The sequence below is a fragment of the Mobula hypostoma genome, chromosome 5, assembly GCF_963921235.1.
Source record: "Mobula hypostoma chromosome 5, sMobHyp1.1, whole genome shotgun sequence".
Lineage (NCBI taxonomy): Eukaryota > Metazoa > Chordata > Chondrichthyes > Myliobatiformes > Myliobatidae > Mobula > Mobula hypostoma.
Window position 1 is genome coordinate 169054037 of NC_086101.1, and position 16920 is coordinate 169070956.

At 39.0% G+C, this 16920-nt stretch overlaps 1 protein-coding gene across 5 annotated transcripts in view; it reads left to right on the forward strand.

Annotated features, from left to right (window-relative positions):
• LOC134347160 (sorbin and SH3 domain-containing protein 2-like) overlaps positions 1-16920 on the forward strand; it is a 465962-nt gene that overhangs the window by 426266 nt on the left and 22776 nt on the right. For 3 of the 5 annotated variants that reach the window (XM_063049382.1, XM_063049380.1, XM_063049381.1), the window contains 8 exons: positions 1802-1902; positions 3878-3924; positions 4778-4892; positions 5010-5138; positions 7276-7479; positions 11310-12107; positions 12569-12748; positions 14932-15042. In XM_063049382.1, coding sequence (XP_062905452.1) covers positions 1802-1902; positions 3878-3924; positions 4778-4892; positions 5010-5138; positions 7276-7479; positions 11310-12107; positions 12569-12748; positions 14932-15042 — 1685 coding nt within the window. The remainder of the gene's footprint in view (positions 1-1801; positions 1903-3877; positions 3925-4777; positions 4893-5009; positions 5139-7275; positions 7480-11309; positions 12108-12568; positions 12749-14931; positions 15043-16920) is intronic. The other 2 variants (XM_063049383.1, XM_063049384.1) reach the window with 2 other exon arrangements.

Here is a 16920-nt window from a genome sequence, read left to right on the forward strand (position 1 = left end):
TTTGAGCCATAACAACGATTTCCTGTTTTGAATGTTCAACTGTTAAGGCCAAAATATATAGAAATTGAACAGCATTAAATCCAGAGAAAACACTCTTTTTCAAATAATGTACTACGTAAGGTCAGAGGGGGAAATGAATTTGGCCTTGTCTCAATATGTACTATTCTTCCAATCATTTTTGTGTTTCTCATTGGAATTCATGAATGAACATCTTTATGTAAGCTGTGTGTAAATTGCTAACTACATATTTTATTTGGTTTTGCTTGGTCTTATTGCACGTATCTCATCATGTCATCTGATCTGTATATGCTGTGTAACAAAATATGTACAGTTTGAAATCCAAAAAGTTATTTTATAGTGCTGCTTCAGAGAGGAACAGGGTGGAAAGTAAGCTGTCTATCCAAAAATCAGTAAGTATTGCGACCATCCCCTTTCTCAGCAATCACATGGGTTGTGTCATTTCTGAGCAGAGAGATCTGCCTCTGCAGCGGCACTATTTAAAGTGAACTTTCTGGAGCAGCTCATAGTCCAGTGCTGAGAACTTTACTCAGGTAGGCTCTCTTTAATTTTATAGCCCACCATCCCCTCTCCTCACCAGCTTCTAATCACTCACCCAGCAGATTTGTTCCTCTGTTGTGCTGCTTTTAACACTGCAAATTAATTTCTATGCCTACCATAAGTCAACTACTCCTCACCCGCGACTGGTATTTCTGGGCACAATACATTGCTAAATTGAGAATTTCTGTTTGCAGAGATTTAAGGTCTGGATGTCAAACTGTTGACAAAAGGCCTGGTAAATGGTAGATATTGAACAGTTATAACTACATTTCCATTACACAGTTACCAATGAGATCAGTAGTGGTTGCACATCTTCTCTGAATGATTAATAAAAATAGCATTGCTGAAGGAATATATTGTTACACACTGCTATTTGTTTTCAGCTTCTAGATCACAATATAGTAATGGGTTGCTGGGTGACGGTGAAGTACACAATACACCGTAGAACCCATTTCTTCAATCTGTGCCAAGTGATCGTGAGAGCTATTTATTACTTCTAGTGTTCTGCTTTTGGTGACTGTTTGAGACGCCGTTCCCAGAAATAAAATTGTGGACCATGTGTTAACAAGAATTTAGCAAGGCGTTTCCCTCTATAAATACATAGTCAGAAAGGGTTTTTCATGGCAGGGCAAGACCAACAGCTAGAATTAAAATCTATCCATATTGAACGTCAGCTACAAGGGAGAATCTTTTGTGCAGAATGTTTCATGGAGTATGGAAACAAATCTGTTGTATTTTTTTGACTCGGGGGAAATGTTGACAGTTGTTTTACAATCTGTTGTACAGAATCAGTCCCTGGTCAATGTCAGCATTTCACTTCCCCATCCCCCCCCCCCCCCCCCACCAACACCCTCTCTGTGGAACTTGATGCTTCTAACCTCCTGTCCCTTCATCAGCAGAAACCTATATGAGGTTTATTCTTAACTACTCCACTGGACTTTAACATGCATTAAATTTATCCATGGAAAATCCCAGAAAGATTGAAGCAACAGTAGATTCACTGTGCTCAGAAATGGCAATTACTTTTCTTATTCTGAAACTGTAATCTTCTTAAAATTAACAAGTAAACTCTTAGTCATCTTATGGAAACCTCTCACAATGTGGCAATATTTTAATGCTCTTTAATCTAAATATGGGTATAGCTTTGGTCTAAGCAGCCAGGGAAAAAAAAAATCACCTGGACTGTGAAGTGGGTGTCATTTCTGAGGCTGTAATTTATTTTGTTACATTTTATTTTGAATAGATCAGGAACCCCATAGGACTGTCTCTGAAATGGGCCGAACAGCACTAAAAGATCGCAGAGGACCGATGCTTGAACCCCACAGGAAACCAGAAGAAAAGGAGGTAACTGAACAGAGGGAGCTCCTCTACAGTAAATGGTGGTAGATATGAAATGATTTAGACATGTTTTTCTTTACTCCACCATCAAAGTATTTTGAAATGGATGGTACAAAAGCTAAACTCTATTTCATCAAGAGCATGATTTCTTTTACAATTCCAGCATGGTTTGCTCCCTTCGTATTATTGTACTTGCCTTAACTTCATGGCAGCTGTATTCTCTATACTTCAAGAACAGCTGAATCCACTGCAGTTTCAATCATGTTTAACTGTACAGGTGGATTCAAGGAAAGAGGGAGTTCGGGTCTTAACACGGTGGCTCTTTTCAAAAAGATTAGCGTGAGAAGAATCACATAGCTGTCTACCTCACACTGCCTGTTGCGATCCTATGTTGTTTTTGCTTTTATCACTCTCACTTCAACATTATCACTCACACTGTATCATTCTTGTTCGATCACTCCCTCTGCCTTTTGTAGCTCTATCCACTCTACCCCCTCCCCCTCAACCCCCGGCTTGCTCCCCACTCGCTCCTCCCTACTCGCGCTCCCCCCACCTCACCTCTTCTCAAGACCCTTGTCCCTCGACCCCCCCCCTCACCCTGCCCTTCTTCTGTCACACCCCTTCTCTTTCCCCTCCCCCACACTTTGATGTGAAGGTATTGAAATGCAAAAATGCTTTGCCAGAATGGAGTGCTTGAATTTAGTTAGGAAACATCAATCAGACCACGGCTTTCCACTGTACAAATAGAAAGCTGAGGAGTGACCTGATGGAAGTCTTCAAGATCAGGCAGTATATTCTATTTTAGGATGAGGCTAAAAGAATGATTTGTTAGAAATTTAAGTTAGTCACAACCAAGTCCAATAGGGAATGCAGGCAAATCTAATTTACCCAGCAGATTGTTGAATAAGAAGCTTGCTGGCATGGGAGGTATTATGTAGAATGTGGAATGGCATGGATGCAGTGAAGAGGAATCTAATTAGAACATAAAGGAAAAAAGAATAAAAACCAAAACCAAAAACTGGTCAGGCAGCATCTGTGATGGCCAAAGGATTGTTGATGTTTCAGGCTGTCCTGCTGCAGGGTCACACCCTGAAAAGAGTATCATCCATTTTCCCCCATTGCTGCTGTCTGACCTGCTGAGTTCCTCCACCAGTTTTTTTTTTCGTCCCTCCAGTTTCCAGCATCTGCAGTATCTTATATCTCCAGAACAGAAGTCACATGTTGACCAGTCAGTTCGTTCCTGCATCTGGGTTGCAAATACTTTATACAATTTTTTGACAATAGTTACATTAAAAGGGTTAAGAACCACAATATTGGTTCAATTATTTTTTATTCATTTATGAAATACTAGAGTGATGGATTTACAATCATCTTTGAATTAGTTCTAAAGATTCTGGTGGACATGGAGAGGATGTTTCCTACTGTGGTGGAGTCTAGGCCCACATTCAGAATGGAAGGATGTCCCTCTTGAACAGAGAGGAGGAGGAATTTCTCTAGCCAGAGGGTGATGAATCTGTTGAATTTATTGCCACAGGTGGCTGTGGAGGCCAAGTTATTAGGTATATTTAAAGCAGATAGACTCTTGATTAATAAGCATGTCTGAGGTAATGGGGAAAATGCAGGAGAATGGGGTTGAGAGGGATAATAAATCAGCTATTTCGGAATGTAGGAGCTCTTTTGATGTGCCAAATGGCCTAGTTCCGATCCAATGTTGTATGGTTTCATAAATATTTCAGTTAAATAGCTTGATAGTACATGTCATCTCATCAGTCCTTAATATCAGAAGAAACCATAATTATTTAGGGAAAAAGTGGCGATCCACCAAATACAAAACCTCAGCTTTTTGTCAGAGTTCTAATTGCATTCTTCAAAGCATCTTTTAATTTTGCAAATCTCTGTCATAACATGAATCTTACACGTTGCTATTGGTATAGTTCCCCAGTAAATACTTTTACACTGAAAATTTATTTTCTCTTTCCAGCGACAGCCTGCTAAAGCGATTTATGACTTTAAGGCTCAAACAGCAAAGTAAGTGTTGTTGACATTTTTACTCCAATGTTTATTTTTTCTGTAAAGCTGAGGCTTGCAAACTCAGCCTCATCATTGAGGGACTTGAGTGCAGATTCCTCAGGAAATCATAATGTCATCATTTTCCTAGAGCTGCTGTACCTCCACAATGACATGGGAACTGCATTCCACATTCTGATCTACAAGCATTTCCATTGCTCCTCAGTAATAAAAAAACCTCTTGAGCACCAACAATACCACTGGTTTTCTTTGTGTAATTGGCAGGGTTTTATAATTTAGAGATAAGTTCCCTTATGTAGGTCACTGTTTGCAAGGGCCTCTGAGAATGTGTCCAAGGAAGAGTTTACAGGACTTTACCCCACCCCACCTCCCCTACAATCAATGCTTATGCAAACGTTGCATTATGTACTGTCCCTACATGTGAATGAGCATTTGAGACACAGGTGGGATAGATATCCTGGGAACTCAGTTTGTGCTTACGTTTCTGACTTCACACACAAACAGAACCTTGCCATGTGACAAAAGTTTGTATTGAATGGCCCTGAGGTATTAATGGAACTGAACACTACCCAAATTTAGTCTCTTGGCTTGTTTCTGTACTGAACAATGACACTGGGTGTCAGGCTGGGCTCAGATGTTACACCTGCGGCTCTTAGTCAGAAGATGGTGGGTTTGTGTCAGTGCAATGTCACATCATGGATGCTGCCTTCAAGACAGAGTCTCTTGATACTATTTCACAGAGCATTACAAATAATATATGCCTAGTACTCATTGACTGGAATATTATTCATTTATCTAGGGGGCTATGTGCTATATTGTCTGTTTGTGATCGGAATGATTTATTTGCCTGCAGAGAATTACCATTCAAGAAAGGGAGTATTGTCTACATTATTAGACAAATAGATCAGAATTGGTTCGAAGGTGAACAACATGGAACAGTTGGCATATTTCCCATTTCATATGTTGAGGTCTGTAACTTTCTACCTGTTGCTGTACAAGTTTTTTTCAGTCTAGTTACATAAACTGTTCATATTGTCCTTTCTTGTAACTCTCTTGTGGATTTGTGATGATTTCACTTCCCGCAGAAGCTGCCTGTGACAGAAAAGGCACAGCCAATAAGACCACCGCCACCAGCAGAGGCCAGGGAGTTTGGGGAAGCAATTGCGAAGTATAATTTTAATGCAGACACTAATGTGGAACTGTCACTGAAAAAGGTAATTTTGGAACTTAAGTTCTTGATTAATTATCTCTTGGCTCCTCAAAGCGTATTGCTCCTAAGTGAAGCAATGGGAGGCTGGGGCAGTGATCCTTCATTCTGTACTATCTACGTCCCAATTTTCTGGACTGAATTAGAGTTTTTCTTGTGGTTTTTCTTCTTCTGAATTATCTAATTCTGTTCTTCTGATCTTATTCTGATTTCTCTAACTCTGTTCTCTCCTGGTAGACACATCAATAATGGCAATAAGATATCAATAAGACATCAATATTATCAATACAACACATCAATGATAGCATGAACTATTGTGTTATTACTTTTGTTAACTTAAATATGTTCAACACTCTCTCAAAAATGCCAGTTGATTCAGAGTGGAAGGTATTATTTCCAGGTTCATGCTATGAGCTTGGCATTGGTGGTATTATCACTTTGGAGAAGATACTTGAAGAAATTAGCAGGTGAACATTTTCAGGAGGGAAGTATCACCATATAGGACCTAAGAACCCCGAAGGAGTAGCTTTCAACTCGTGTGGGAACCAGTGAAGACAATTTCTTGTCTTGTTGATTGCTTTTGTCAGCTTTGCATTCCTACCAATCATATCAACAGCTTTCAAATTGCCCATTGATGAATTATAGGACGTTTAACTTGCATTCCATCTTGTTCCAATATTCACTGGACAAATTGTGTCAGTAAAGTTATGAAGATAAACATCTCGTATTTCACTTGGGTAGACCACTGAATTTTCCAGTTTCAGGTAACCCAGACACCCTGGTGTTCCTTTTCCCAAATGCTCACCTACTTTAATTCTCTCTTTGTTTATCTTTCCCGTCTTTCCAAACCCTTCCCACTCCCCTACCCGTCTCTAACTGTCCATTCATTTGGTTAGACCTACCTGCCTCACACTGCCCTCTCAGCTCAGCACACTATCTCAACTTGAAACTGTGATTTACACATCTTGCTTCTACGGATGCTGCTTGACCTGTTGAGTTCTTCCACGATTTTGGTGAGATAATTGGGCATTTAGTTTATTGTTGTCACATGCACCGAGATGCAGTGGAAAAAAATTGTTTTGCATGCCATCCTTTCAGATCATTTCAAGAGATATATACTTTAATTTAGTACAAGAGCAAAAGCAAGGAGCCCGGCACTGGTTGCCCATTGAAGATTGGTCCCTTTGTTTTTCCCACTGTGCTCCTCAATCACATGTCCCCAACTTTTTATGAATTTGATCCTTGCTCATCAACCCCATAGATATCAACCCATCAGGGACACCAGCCCAGCCCTTGAAGTCTTGATTATCAATGAGACTATAGCATGCCTGAATCACTCAGCAAGTCAGGCAGCAGCTGTGGAAGGAGAAACAGAGCCTGAAGTGCTAACTCTGTTTCTCTTTCCTTGGATGATGCCTGACCTACTAAGCATTTTCAATATTTTATATTTTTATCATAAATTTGCAGTTTTTCTTTTGACCTCCAAACATTCATTGATCTGCCTTTCACTATAGAAGTGATGCATATTTCCAGCTACCAATGTGCTTAATACTGCAGTAGGACAACGTATACCCAGTGACCATTATTTTAGGTACCTCCCGTACTTAATAAAGTGGCCACTGATTGCATGTTTGTTGTCTTCTGCTGCCGTAGTCCAATCACTTTAAAGTTCCATGTGCAGTGCATTTAGAGATGCTCATCTTCACACCACTGTAGTAAGGCATGGTTACTTAGGTTACTGTTGCCTTCCTGTCAACTTGAATCAGTCTGACCATTCTACTCTAACCTCTCTCATTAACAAGGAATTTTCACCCACAGAACTGCCACTTACTGGATTTTTTTTGCACCATTCTTTGTAAATTCTAGTGATTGTTATGTGAAATCCCAGGAGATTAGCAGTTTCTTAGATACTCAAACCACCCCATCTGGCACCAACAATCATTCCACAGTCAAAGTTACTTAGATCACATTTCTTCCCCATTCTGATGTTTGGTCTGAACAACAACTGAACCTCTTGACAATGTCTGCATGCTTTTGTCATGATTGGCTGATTAGATGTTTACATTAAAGAGCGGGTGTATCTAATAAAGTGGTCACTGAGTGATTGTTACAGCATTTACATCTGAACTCTCTGATCTTCTTAGGGTGAAAGAGTCATCCTTGTTAGACGGGTTGATCAGAACTGGTATGAAGGAAGGATCCCTGGAACAAACCGACAAGGTATCTTCCCGATTACTTATGTGGACGTACTCAAAAAAGTTCCAGCTAAGAATACTGCAGAATACCCCAGTCATTCTCTGCCTCTGAGCTTTCCCAGCGATAAGACCCAACTCTTGGGATCTACAAAGGTAAGCAGATCTTTATGTTATTGAGTATTTTATATTATATGCAAAGGCTACAAAAGTTATGTTTATTTATACCTGCCTAAAATTAGACACAAGAGAGAATGGAGTGGAAGTGCAGAATCCAAGAAAAGCAGAAAGCAAGAAAATTGCAATTCTGAATTTTTAAACCATTTTAAAATTTTAAACATCTATATTTTTATATGAAGAAATCTTGTAGATGGCAGTAAGTTTTGCCTTTTTTCCTACACCATGCTATTTGATTAAAATCTGTTCTTTGATGAGTAGTTCAAGAAACATGAAATTCTGCTGTGGAGTTTTAGAGATGTACTGATGTTTAAAGTTGTGTTAGATAGATATGAGTATGTTTTCCTTGATTTTTATGGTAAATCAATTCACCCAAGGAAAATCTCTTGTCAAGTTGTTTTTATTTTGCTTTGTTTCTATTTTGCTTTTTCAGGCTTCACTCATAAATATGAACCATTAGGTTTGAATTCTATTCTATCATCAGGAGTTACTTGTAGTCCAAGTAAGATATCTCCACTCATAGTCCTAAGAGGGAGATAAAGCAGCTTTCACTCTGACGTCAATTGAATAACCTCAGTCAGGCAGAACTTGGGTTTTACTTTGCAGTTATCTACAGCATTACCATTATACACGCAGTGGTCACGTTACTAGGTACAGTTGTACACCTGCTTGGTAATGCAAATATCTGCTCGGTCAATCATATGGCAGCACTTCAGTGCAGAAAAGCATGCAGATGTGGTCAAGAGGTTCTGTTGTTGTTGAGACCAAACATCAAAATGTGATCTAAGGGACTTTGACCGTGGAATGATTGTTGGTACCAGACAATGCAGTCTGAGTATCTCAGACACTGCTGACCTCCTAGGATGTTCACACACAACAGTCTCTAGAGTTTTCAGAGAATGGTGCAAGGAATGAAAAAAACTTCCTCTGAGTGGCAGTTCTGTAAGTGAAAATTCCTTGTTAATGAAAGAAGTTAGGGGAGAGTGGCCAGATTGGTTCAAGCTGACAGGAAGGCGACAGTAACTCAAATAATTATGTGTTACAATAGTGATGTGCAGCAGAGCAGCTCTGAATACACAATATGCTGAGCCTTGAAGTGAATGGACTACAGCAGCGGAAGACCATAAATGTACACTGAGTGAATACAGGTGGTAACTAATAAAAGGGCCGCAGAGTGTACTCGAAAGGGCTGAATTATTCCTGAGGCGGAAATCATGGTGTTGAAAGTAGACGGGTGATTTATCTTATTCTGATTTGCACCAGACCTTATTTATGATCTTTAAATGCTGACAGCTAGTTAGAATGGTGAGAATAATCCGTTCCCTAAACTTAATCTATTTTGTGAGACAAGAGTTGGAGGAATATTTTATTTTTGTTGTACGTTACTTTTAACATCATAACCTATCTTACTTAACCACCATGTTATGGTAATCATTTATTATGCTGTGAAAATTCTTTGGCATTCTGTTCTCTAGCTTCTTATCTATATTTTGTTGAATACTTCCACACTGGCTTTTATGACTTCATGGGAAAAATATTACATGTTTATTAAATCCTCTTTCAGTTATCCTCACTGACAGTAGCAAATCACACACAGAACTTCAAGGAGGAATGGGCTGTAGTAATGTCATATGGTGATACAGCACAGAAACAAGCCCTTAGACCAGCTGAACACATGTCAAACATTAAACATACATGTACTGTAATGGTATACTAATCCCATTTTATTCTTTGCATGTACTTAACAACACCTCATTAGATTCTACCATTCAGACTCTAGGGATAATTTACCGTGGCCAATTAACCCACCTAGCCACTCATTTTGGAATCCCATGTAGTCAGAAGCAAACTCCACAGAGACATCACCAGAGGTCGATATTGAATGTGATTTGCTGAGGTTGTGAGGCAATAGCTCTGCTAACAGTCCTACTATCCTGCTCCTTCTCCAGAAAATAAGAAAAAAGTTTTCTGGTTTGCATGTGCGGGTGTGACATGCCCCACCCGCTCTCAGTATTGAGGACAGTGGCCCTAAGGGAGGTCTCCATACAAACACAGTCCTTACTCGCATGTCTGAGCCACTTTCCCTTATGCCAGTGAGGAAAAGCCAGGTACAGCCCTCTGGGAAAGGTCCTGTCAGCACTCAGAGTTCCCCAGCTCCTCACACATATCAGTGATAAGATCATTGCACCTGACTGGATATCACACCATGGACATTAGTTGCATGTTTGCTTAAATAGGCAGAACCAATTATACCTTAATTGGTTATGGGGAGAAGGTGGAAGAATGGGGTTGAGAGGGAAAATAAATCAGCAATGATCAAATAGCAGAACAGACTGAATAGGCCGAATAGCCTAATTAGACCATGCGACATAAAGAGCAGAAATAGGGCATTCAGCCCATTGAATATATTCCACCACTTGATGGGGTGATGAGACTGAGGGAGAATGACACTATAGCCATCATTGACATGATGAGCCAAATGGCTTCCTATGCCAAATGTTTCTTTGGCCCTGGGCAACTGCAATCCTTGCCAGTGGTAACATAAATAATATGCATAAGAATCCATATTTGGGAAATGTGTTGAGATCACAGACTGTTGTGAGGGAGGTCATTCCCTATCAGTAGTTTGAAACCTCTGTATAGAAGCATCGGTACGTTATTTCCTGCCTCTGGATTTCAGTCCATTAACTTCATTTTTACAGTGGAAGAAGATAAGTAAGTACCATCAGTCAAGTAATTTATCATGGTTAAATAGAGTATATTCCTGTTGAAATAATAGGAGATCTCTAAACTTAGAATATTTTCCATATCAGGGTAATAAAATGAATATCATAGCTTTTATAACTCTCAATTCAAAAATTCCCATTTTGAGGTGCAAATTTCATTCTATTGATTAAGAAGGAATTGAGGGGAAAACCAGGTAATTTCAGATCTGCCATGAGGAACTAACTGAACTGTGGAAATAAAAGACACCAACAGATTTCTAATTGCAAGGAATTTCTTGTAAAGACAGACAATAAGAGTAGAAATAATAATAGCGTATTGAAAAATTGAATTCAAATAATTATTAGCTGTTCTTTCTTTCACATTCTTTTGTTTTTTTTCTCATGGCTCAATTCTTTTTTCTTACCATAACAAGTTTAGGCCTTATTGTTGTAATTCAATTGGATAAAAGGTTTCAGTTTTGGGCATGCTGGAGGCTGCATTGTTTTTAGCAGGTGATTAAAATATACTTTGTTGTGCAGCACTTTATATATTTGCATCATATCACAAGTATCATAAACTTTTTTTCAGGTAAGATACTTAAATGAGGTGAAGCTTTCCCCATAGAAAAACAAATATTGTTTTACATGGCCTTTGAAAATTGTTTCTTCTATGATATGAATCTGGTCAGCTCAACATTCAAATTTCAAAGTAAATTTATATCACCATATACAAACCCAAGATTCATTTTCAACATCTCGTTGCATTTAATATAAAACATTTACTAAACAATCTGTGTATTTTGAGAGTCCAGTCATTTTGAACCAAAGGTTCAGTAAACTGCAAATGCATACATCAAGTTGTGAAAATACTACTTATTGTGCATGTTTGTCCTCTTCATAATTCCTATTTCAATACATCACTGTCAGGTTGTGAAACTAGTGTTTTATGGGTGGATGTTTTGTTCATAAACCTGTGCTATAAGGGAAAGAAATGAATTGCTGTAATGTCCTGTCAGATAGCTTGAGTTTATGTTTTGTTAGCTAGTAGCACTGAAAGCTTCCTTTCATTATTTGTAGCATAACTTTTCCTCTTTCCCCTCTAAGTTGTCTTCTTATCAAAGGCTCAATACAACATCCCCTATTTCTGGACATCATCGCTCACCTTGTTTAAGTAGATCTCCAATGCAGGCTATTACCAATGAACGGATATCATCGACTGTTGGGCTCTCTTCTGTCAGCTCCCCAGCCCCTGTGCAACCTCATTTTCCTAATAACCTTTCGGATTTAGATGCTCCTACTTTGGCAGTTACCTCCGCCTATCGTGACACAATCCTGCCTACAAACACTACTTCCTGTGAAAAATTGAGTCATTTCTTTCCAGTCACTTCATCAAAGAACCTTCCCAGTTCATCTGAAGGTCTGCATTCTCCATTGTGCCCAACCTTGTCTAACACTGTCCACCAGTCGCCCATTTCTTTGTTTCACATTCTACCACATCGATATGACAGCAATAAAGTGCAGGTAATAGACAGACCTCAGGAGGCCCCTGAGAAATCTGAAGCTACTTTCCCAATCAATGCCAAGAAAATGGATGACACGGAGGTTTCTTTGGTCACAATGGAACCAGTGGAAAGCTGTATTCTAAAGAATTCTGCACAAAACAGTGATGAACAATGGAAGGTGCTCCGTGGGGAATTGCAGTCAGTCAACCAAGAACACAAGTCAAAATCTGAAGGAATTAAGCAAATGTGTTTTCATGGACATGATTGTGATGTACCCAAGGACCTGAGAGAACTCTTCATAAAGGAAGATCCTAGTGAGGTCTACATGACACGTGAGGCAAATAAAGTGAAACCTGCTAAGTCTGATGAAATGCAGAAGGCAGAAGTTATTGATACTGAGGTACATATGGAGTGCAGCAAATCTAGTTCTTAAAAACAGAAGGGTTTTTTTTGCTTACTTAATTTAGATCATTCATGTGCCTTTGAACAAAATGTGCTTTAACTCTCTTTGCAGTGTGTTTAACTTCAATGCAAAGGTGAATTTAAAATATTTTTGAAATTTTTCTTTGGCCCATTCATAGCATGCAAAAAGGGGTGGAGATAAAAGGGCCCTTGTACAAAGGTTGAATGATGTGCTGTTATAACCAGTGTTGAAAAGATATTTTAACACCTGCTATCAATCTAGGATTGCATGGTTTGAATGCTGTCATGGAAATGAAATTTCTGAGATATGATCCTATATAGGATGCATGTATTAAGTACAACAGGTAAAAGTGACTAACAATAGTGCATAATGTTAGCTTGCCAGATTTAGTCCCTTTATTTTTCTCTTTGAATTATTCTTTTTTTTTGTATATGCAGACTGTAACATCTGGATCTGAGCAAACTGTTGCTTCTCCTCCCTCACATATGCCTGCAGCATTTTCATCCCCACTGCCAGCGAGCTCCCTCTCTGTAGTTTCACCTCCACAGCTCCCTCAGAGACCCACATCCTGCACCACATCATCTTCCAGCCAGAAAACTAGGTCTCCAAACTTGAAGGTAACTTGGATAATATCAGAAGTATAGGAACAAAATGGGGTAAACATCTGAGTGTTGTGGTTACTCAATTTTTACCTGGAGTTGAGTTGGTGACCACCTTCTAAAGGTACGATCATTAAAGGGGGTGGGGTGGGGATTTGCTGACAGGGGAGGACCATATAAAGAGAGAATAAAGTTTGCATTTAATTTTATTGTCCTGCACAGATGCCAGCAGAAAACTGGCTACTTTTAAAAGGAAGAAAGGTAAATTGATTGTTTTAGAGTTCAAGATTACTCAAAATGGAGATAAAATAGCTTCAAACAATATGATGCACCCAACAGGTATTGAATCGATTGACTGTAAAATACTACAGAGGTCATGCAGTGTCAAAATTATTTTAATTATTCCAAAAATGAAAATCCAATCATGAGAAGTGATGATTTTTATGAGTGGAATCAGTGTCAAAGGAAATAATTGAATAATATTTGCCATTTTAAGATCTGAATAATCATTTGTCTACCTAAAGAAAAATTGTTATCTTTGTTCAAACAATAAATTTCTGATAAACTGTCCCCTTAATCCAGTGAAGAAGCTAAACCATATCAATCTGTGTCAACCCCTGTTCTTTGCTAAGTTAATTGATAATGGCCAGAGCAAGACTATAATCATTCATAGTTTAATTTTGGCATTAGGGTCAAGTAAGCCAGGGGCTTGGTTCCTACTCATTACCTTTAACCACATTAGACAAGCTGAAGGGTGGAAATATTAGATGACAAAATGTTCTTCTCAGTCAAGAGCTTAGTCTAGTTACCTGTTTGTACATAAGTAGTAGCCACTGTGCTGAGATTAGTAGAGTATGATGAGTGTCCATGTATAGTAGATTCAAGTTACTTGTGACACATCGGGAGCAGCACATTTTGGCCCAATTAATTGGCTGCCCAATTAGCCAGTTTCATAGAAATAGTTAAAAAGGTATAAAGCAGACAAATTGATGAACAAATTATGTACTTAAACGAAATACAGAACAAATTAGAACACTACCAATAGTAATACAGTACTATAAAACTGTGTATTAGTTACTAGTAGTTATTAACAAAGGAATTTATCCAGTGTATCCAATGAACAAAATCAGCGCAGATACCTAATGCAGATAATGGACTGCCTTCATATAATGCTATCAAGAATTTCATCCATCAAATCCTCATTTCCATTGTAACATTAAAGATTATTGATAGGTACTTCCAATTTTTTTTGTAGTACCTAACTTGTTGGGGTAGTGAAATCATTTCATCTTCACTCTCAGCTGTATTTGCCATCTTCAAGCCTGAATGCTCAAAACCACAGTGAACAAAACAATTTGGAATTGTCTTATTGCTTATTTCTCGCCAATTATCAATGACAAAAAGCACTTTTTTTTTAATACAAACATACACAACTGACGCTATTTAAAAGCTGTTCACTTTAAGCATGGTGCAGCGTCTAATGGCCACACAAGTGCACACAACTGATGCTAGTTAGAACCCGTGCGGCAAATCTCCCGCCCCAATTAAGCAGCATAGTGTCCCAAATAAACGAAGGGAATCCTGGTGATTTTCTGGATACATCTTTGTTCTTTAAGAGTTGTCCCAAGTAAATTGTCCAGATTAACTGATGACACAATTAACTGTAATCCACTATATTTGCATCCCAGCAAAGGGATCTGTTCTTTGAGAAGATAGTAGATGAAAAAGGCCATCCAAAAGCAATAATGAAAGCTAATTAAATATAGGTTAAAATACATTAAGACATGGTGATATTATGTGATATACTTAGGATGCAAATACTCTACAGCTACATTTGATGCAAGATGACTTTGATTCCAGCCAGAGCTATGGTTACAGTATGACTGGACCTTAGTACAAAATCAATGCTAATCTGACACTAGACTGAAAGGGAATGAGACTTGCTGGAGGACAGCAAGTCTCTTTTGAAGCATATTTGAATTTGACATTTATCTGCATATCATAAATACACCGTCAATCAGAAGCCAAAACCGTTTATAGCATTATATGATTTTGAACCTCCATTAAAACTTTTCTTTTCCATCCCTAATAAAGCAGTATTTAACATCTTGATATTCCTGCATTCTTCCTCAATGGTCTTTGATCTTTTAAAAATAACCTGAACTTTGGTCAGTCTGATTGCACTCTTGTGGCTCTTACAGACTGGACTGAGGACTGATGGAGCTATAGTCGGTAAGCCTCCTCGCAGCCCAGTGATGTCTAAACGATCCTGTGACTCATCTGTCAGGAGTAGCTTTTCATCGTCTCGTAGGGTATGGGAATCAGGAAAGCATACTGGATGATATGTGCAATTGTTCATTGTTTGCTGAATGGTATTTGTGTAATCAAATTAATATTTCTGTCTTTTATCTAATTTCTGAGGCATTATTTAGCTTTTTTCTATTAATTATATTTCAGGGAACTTGATCTGAATCCTTCCTCCTGATATCAATCCATACTTCCACATTTCCAAAGCACATAAAAGGGGGCCAGTCTGTAAAGTAATCCCATTTCCCACTGATTTTCCATATAACCTGTTATCACTACATCCTACACTGTTGTGTGTTCCAAAATGTGTTGAACTAATGGTTGCAAGGGAAATTATTCTGCACCATTTGCAAAAATAGGCAATGGCTGAAATCTTACGCTATTTGTGTTATAAGAATAAAAACTATACTTATAAGTTGAACTATGAAGTACTCACTTCTTGGGATGGTTGTGATCTGACTTCGTCTGAACCTGGAGCTGATCACTTTGTTATCCATTTCCACATGCAAAGTCGGGTAGGCACAGTGCATTAATATACCTGAGGTATTCCCAGCATCAGGCACATACCCAACAATCTCAGTATTTACCCATACCTGCTTGAGTAATATCAAGAAGTCCCCAGTTCATACCTGGATGGCCCCTGCAGGATGGCAGAGTGTAGTGGTCAGCATAACACTTTATAGCACCGGTGTCCCGGGTTCAATTCCCGCTGCCATCTGTATGGATGGAATTTCCATGCAAAATGTCATCGGTATTCTCTGGGTGCTCCAATTTCTTCCCATGTTCCAAAAACATTGCGGGTTGATAGATTAATTGGTCACATGGGAGTAATTGGACGTTGTGTGCTCATTGGACTGGAAGGGCCTGTTACCACACTGCATGTCAAAGTAAATAATAAAGTAAAAATAAAATGGGAGCTCAAAACTCCATTTTACAGTCCCACTGGAACAGTAGAACCAGAAGTTCTTCACTCCAGTTAATTTCCCTTTCATTTAAGGGAGCACTCTGCTAACAGTGGGAGACATGAAGTGACTGTAATCTATTCAAACACCTCCCAGAACTCGACAGACCGTGCCATGTTAACAAAGGATTTGTTTTCAAAAGTATTTATCAGGGTAAGTACTACTTAGTTAGGTGTCCAATTAATGATACCATTGGAAGTATTTTATTATTGGAAGTGGACTACACTTTTAGCAATGAAATGCTGCCAGCGGCGTTATTAACTTGACACCCACTGAAGAAACATTTCAGCTACTGGATGCTGGAGGAAACAAAAACAGTTGTAAGTTTAGCACGGTCTGTAGAGTTTTGGAGGTGCTTGAGTGTTGAGCCAAACTACCTGGCTGTTCCAAATGAGTTGAGGCCTTGGGGCAGAAGGTGAAGACAGGCTCTTCAGTGAAGTGACAACTCCCAGAGAATCTCCACATTCTATCTGAACCTCACCCAGTAACCATGTGTCCACAGTCTCAGATTTTCTGTGGCTGTCATCACTGAGATATGTGAAATGTCACAGGAAGATCTCAGGCCACACCTTTATGTCTGAACTTGGGTTGAGTGTCTGTCTCCTTGGAGGTCAGGGTCAGATTGTTTCTCATCATCATCATTACAGGGTCTTTCTAAGCAGCTGCTGCCAATCTCTGTCATAATCCGTGCCACCCATTCCTCACCAGTGTACTGCACATTGCTCCTTCAGTGAAGTCAATACATGTACTGGATCCGCAAAGGAGTGATTTTATATACTTTGATTCGAGTGAAGAGTCAGTGCTATCTCAGACATGAGGATTCACAAGATATTGGGGTTCCTACATGTCTAGGCAGCCGTTGAAGACTCTCCCATATCTTGTCATGAACAAGAAAATTTATTTGTTTTTCAATGAGCAGGT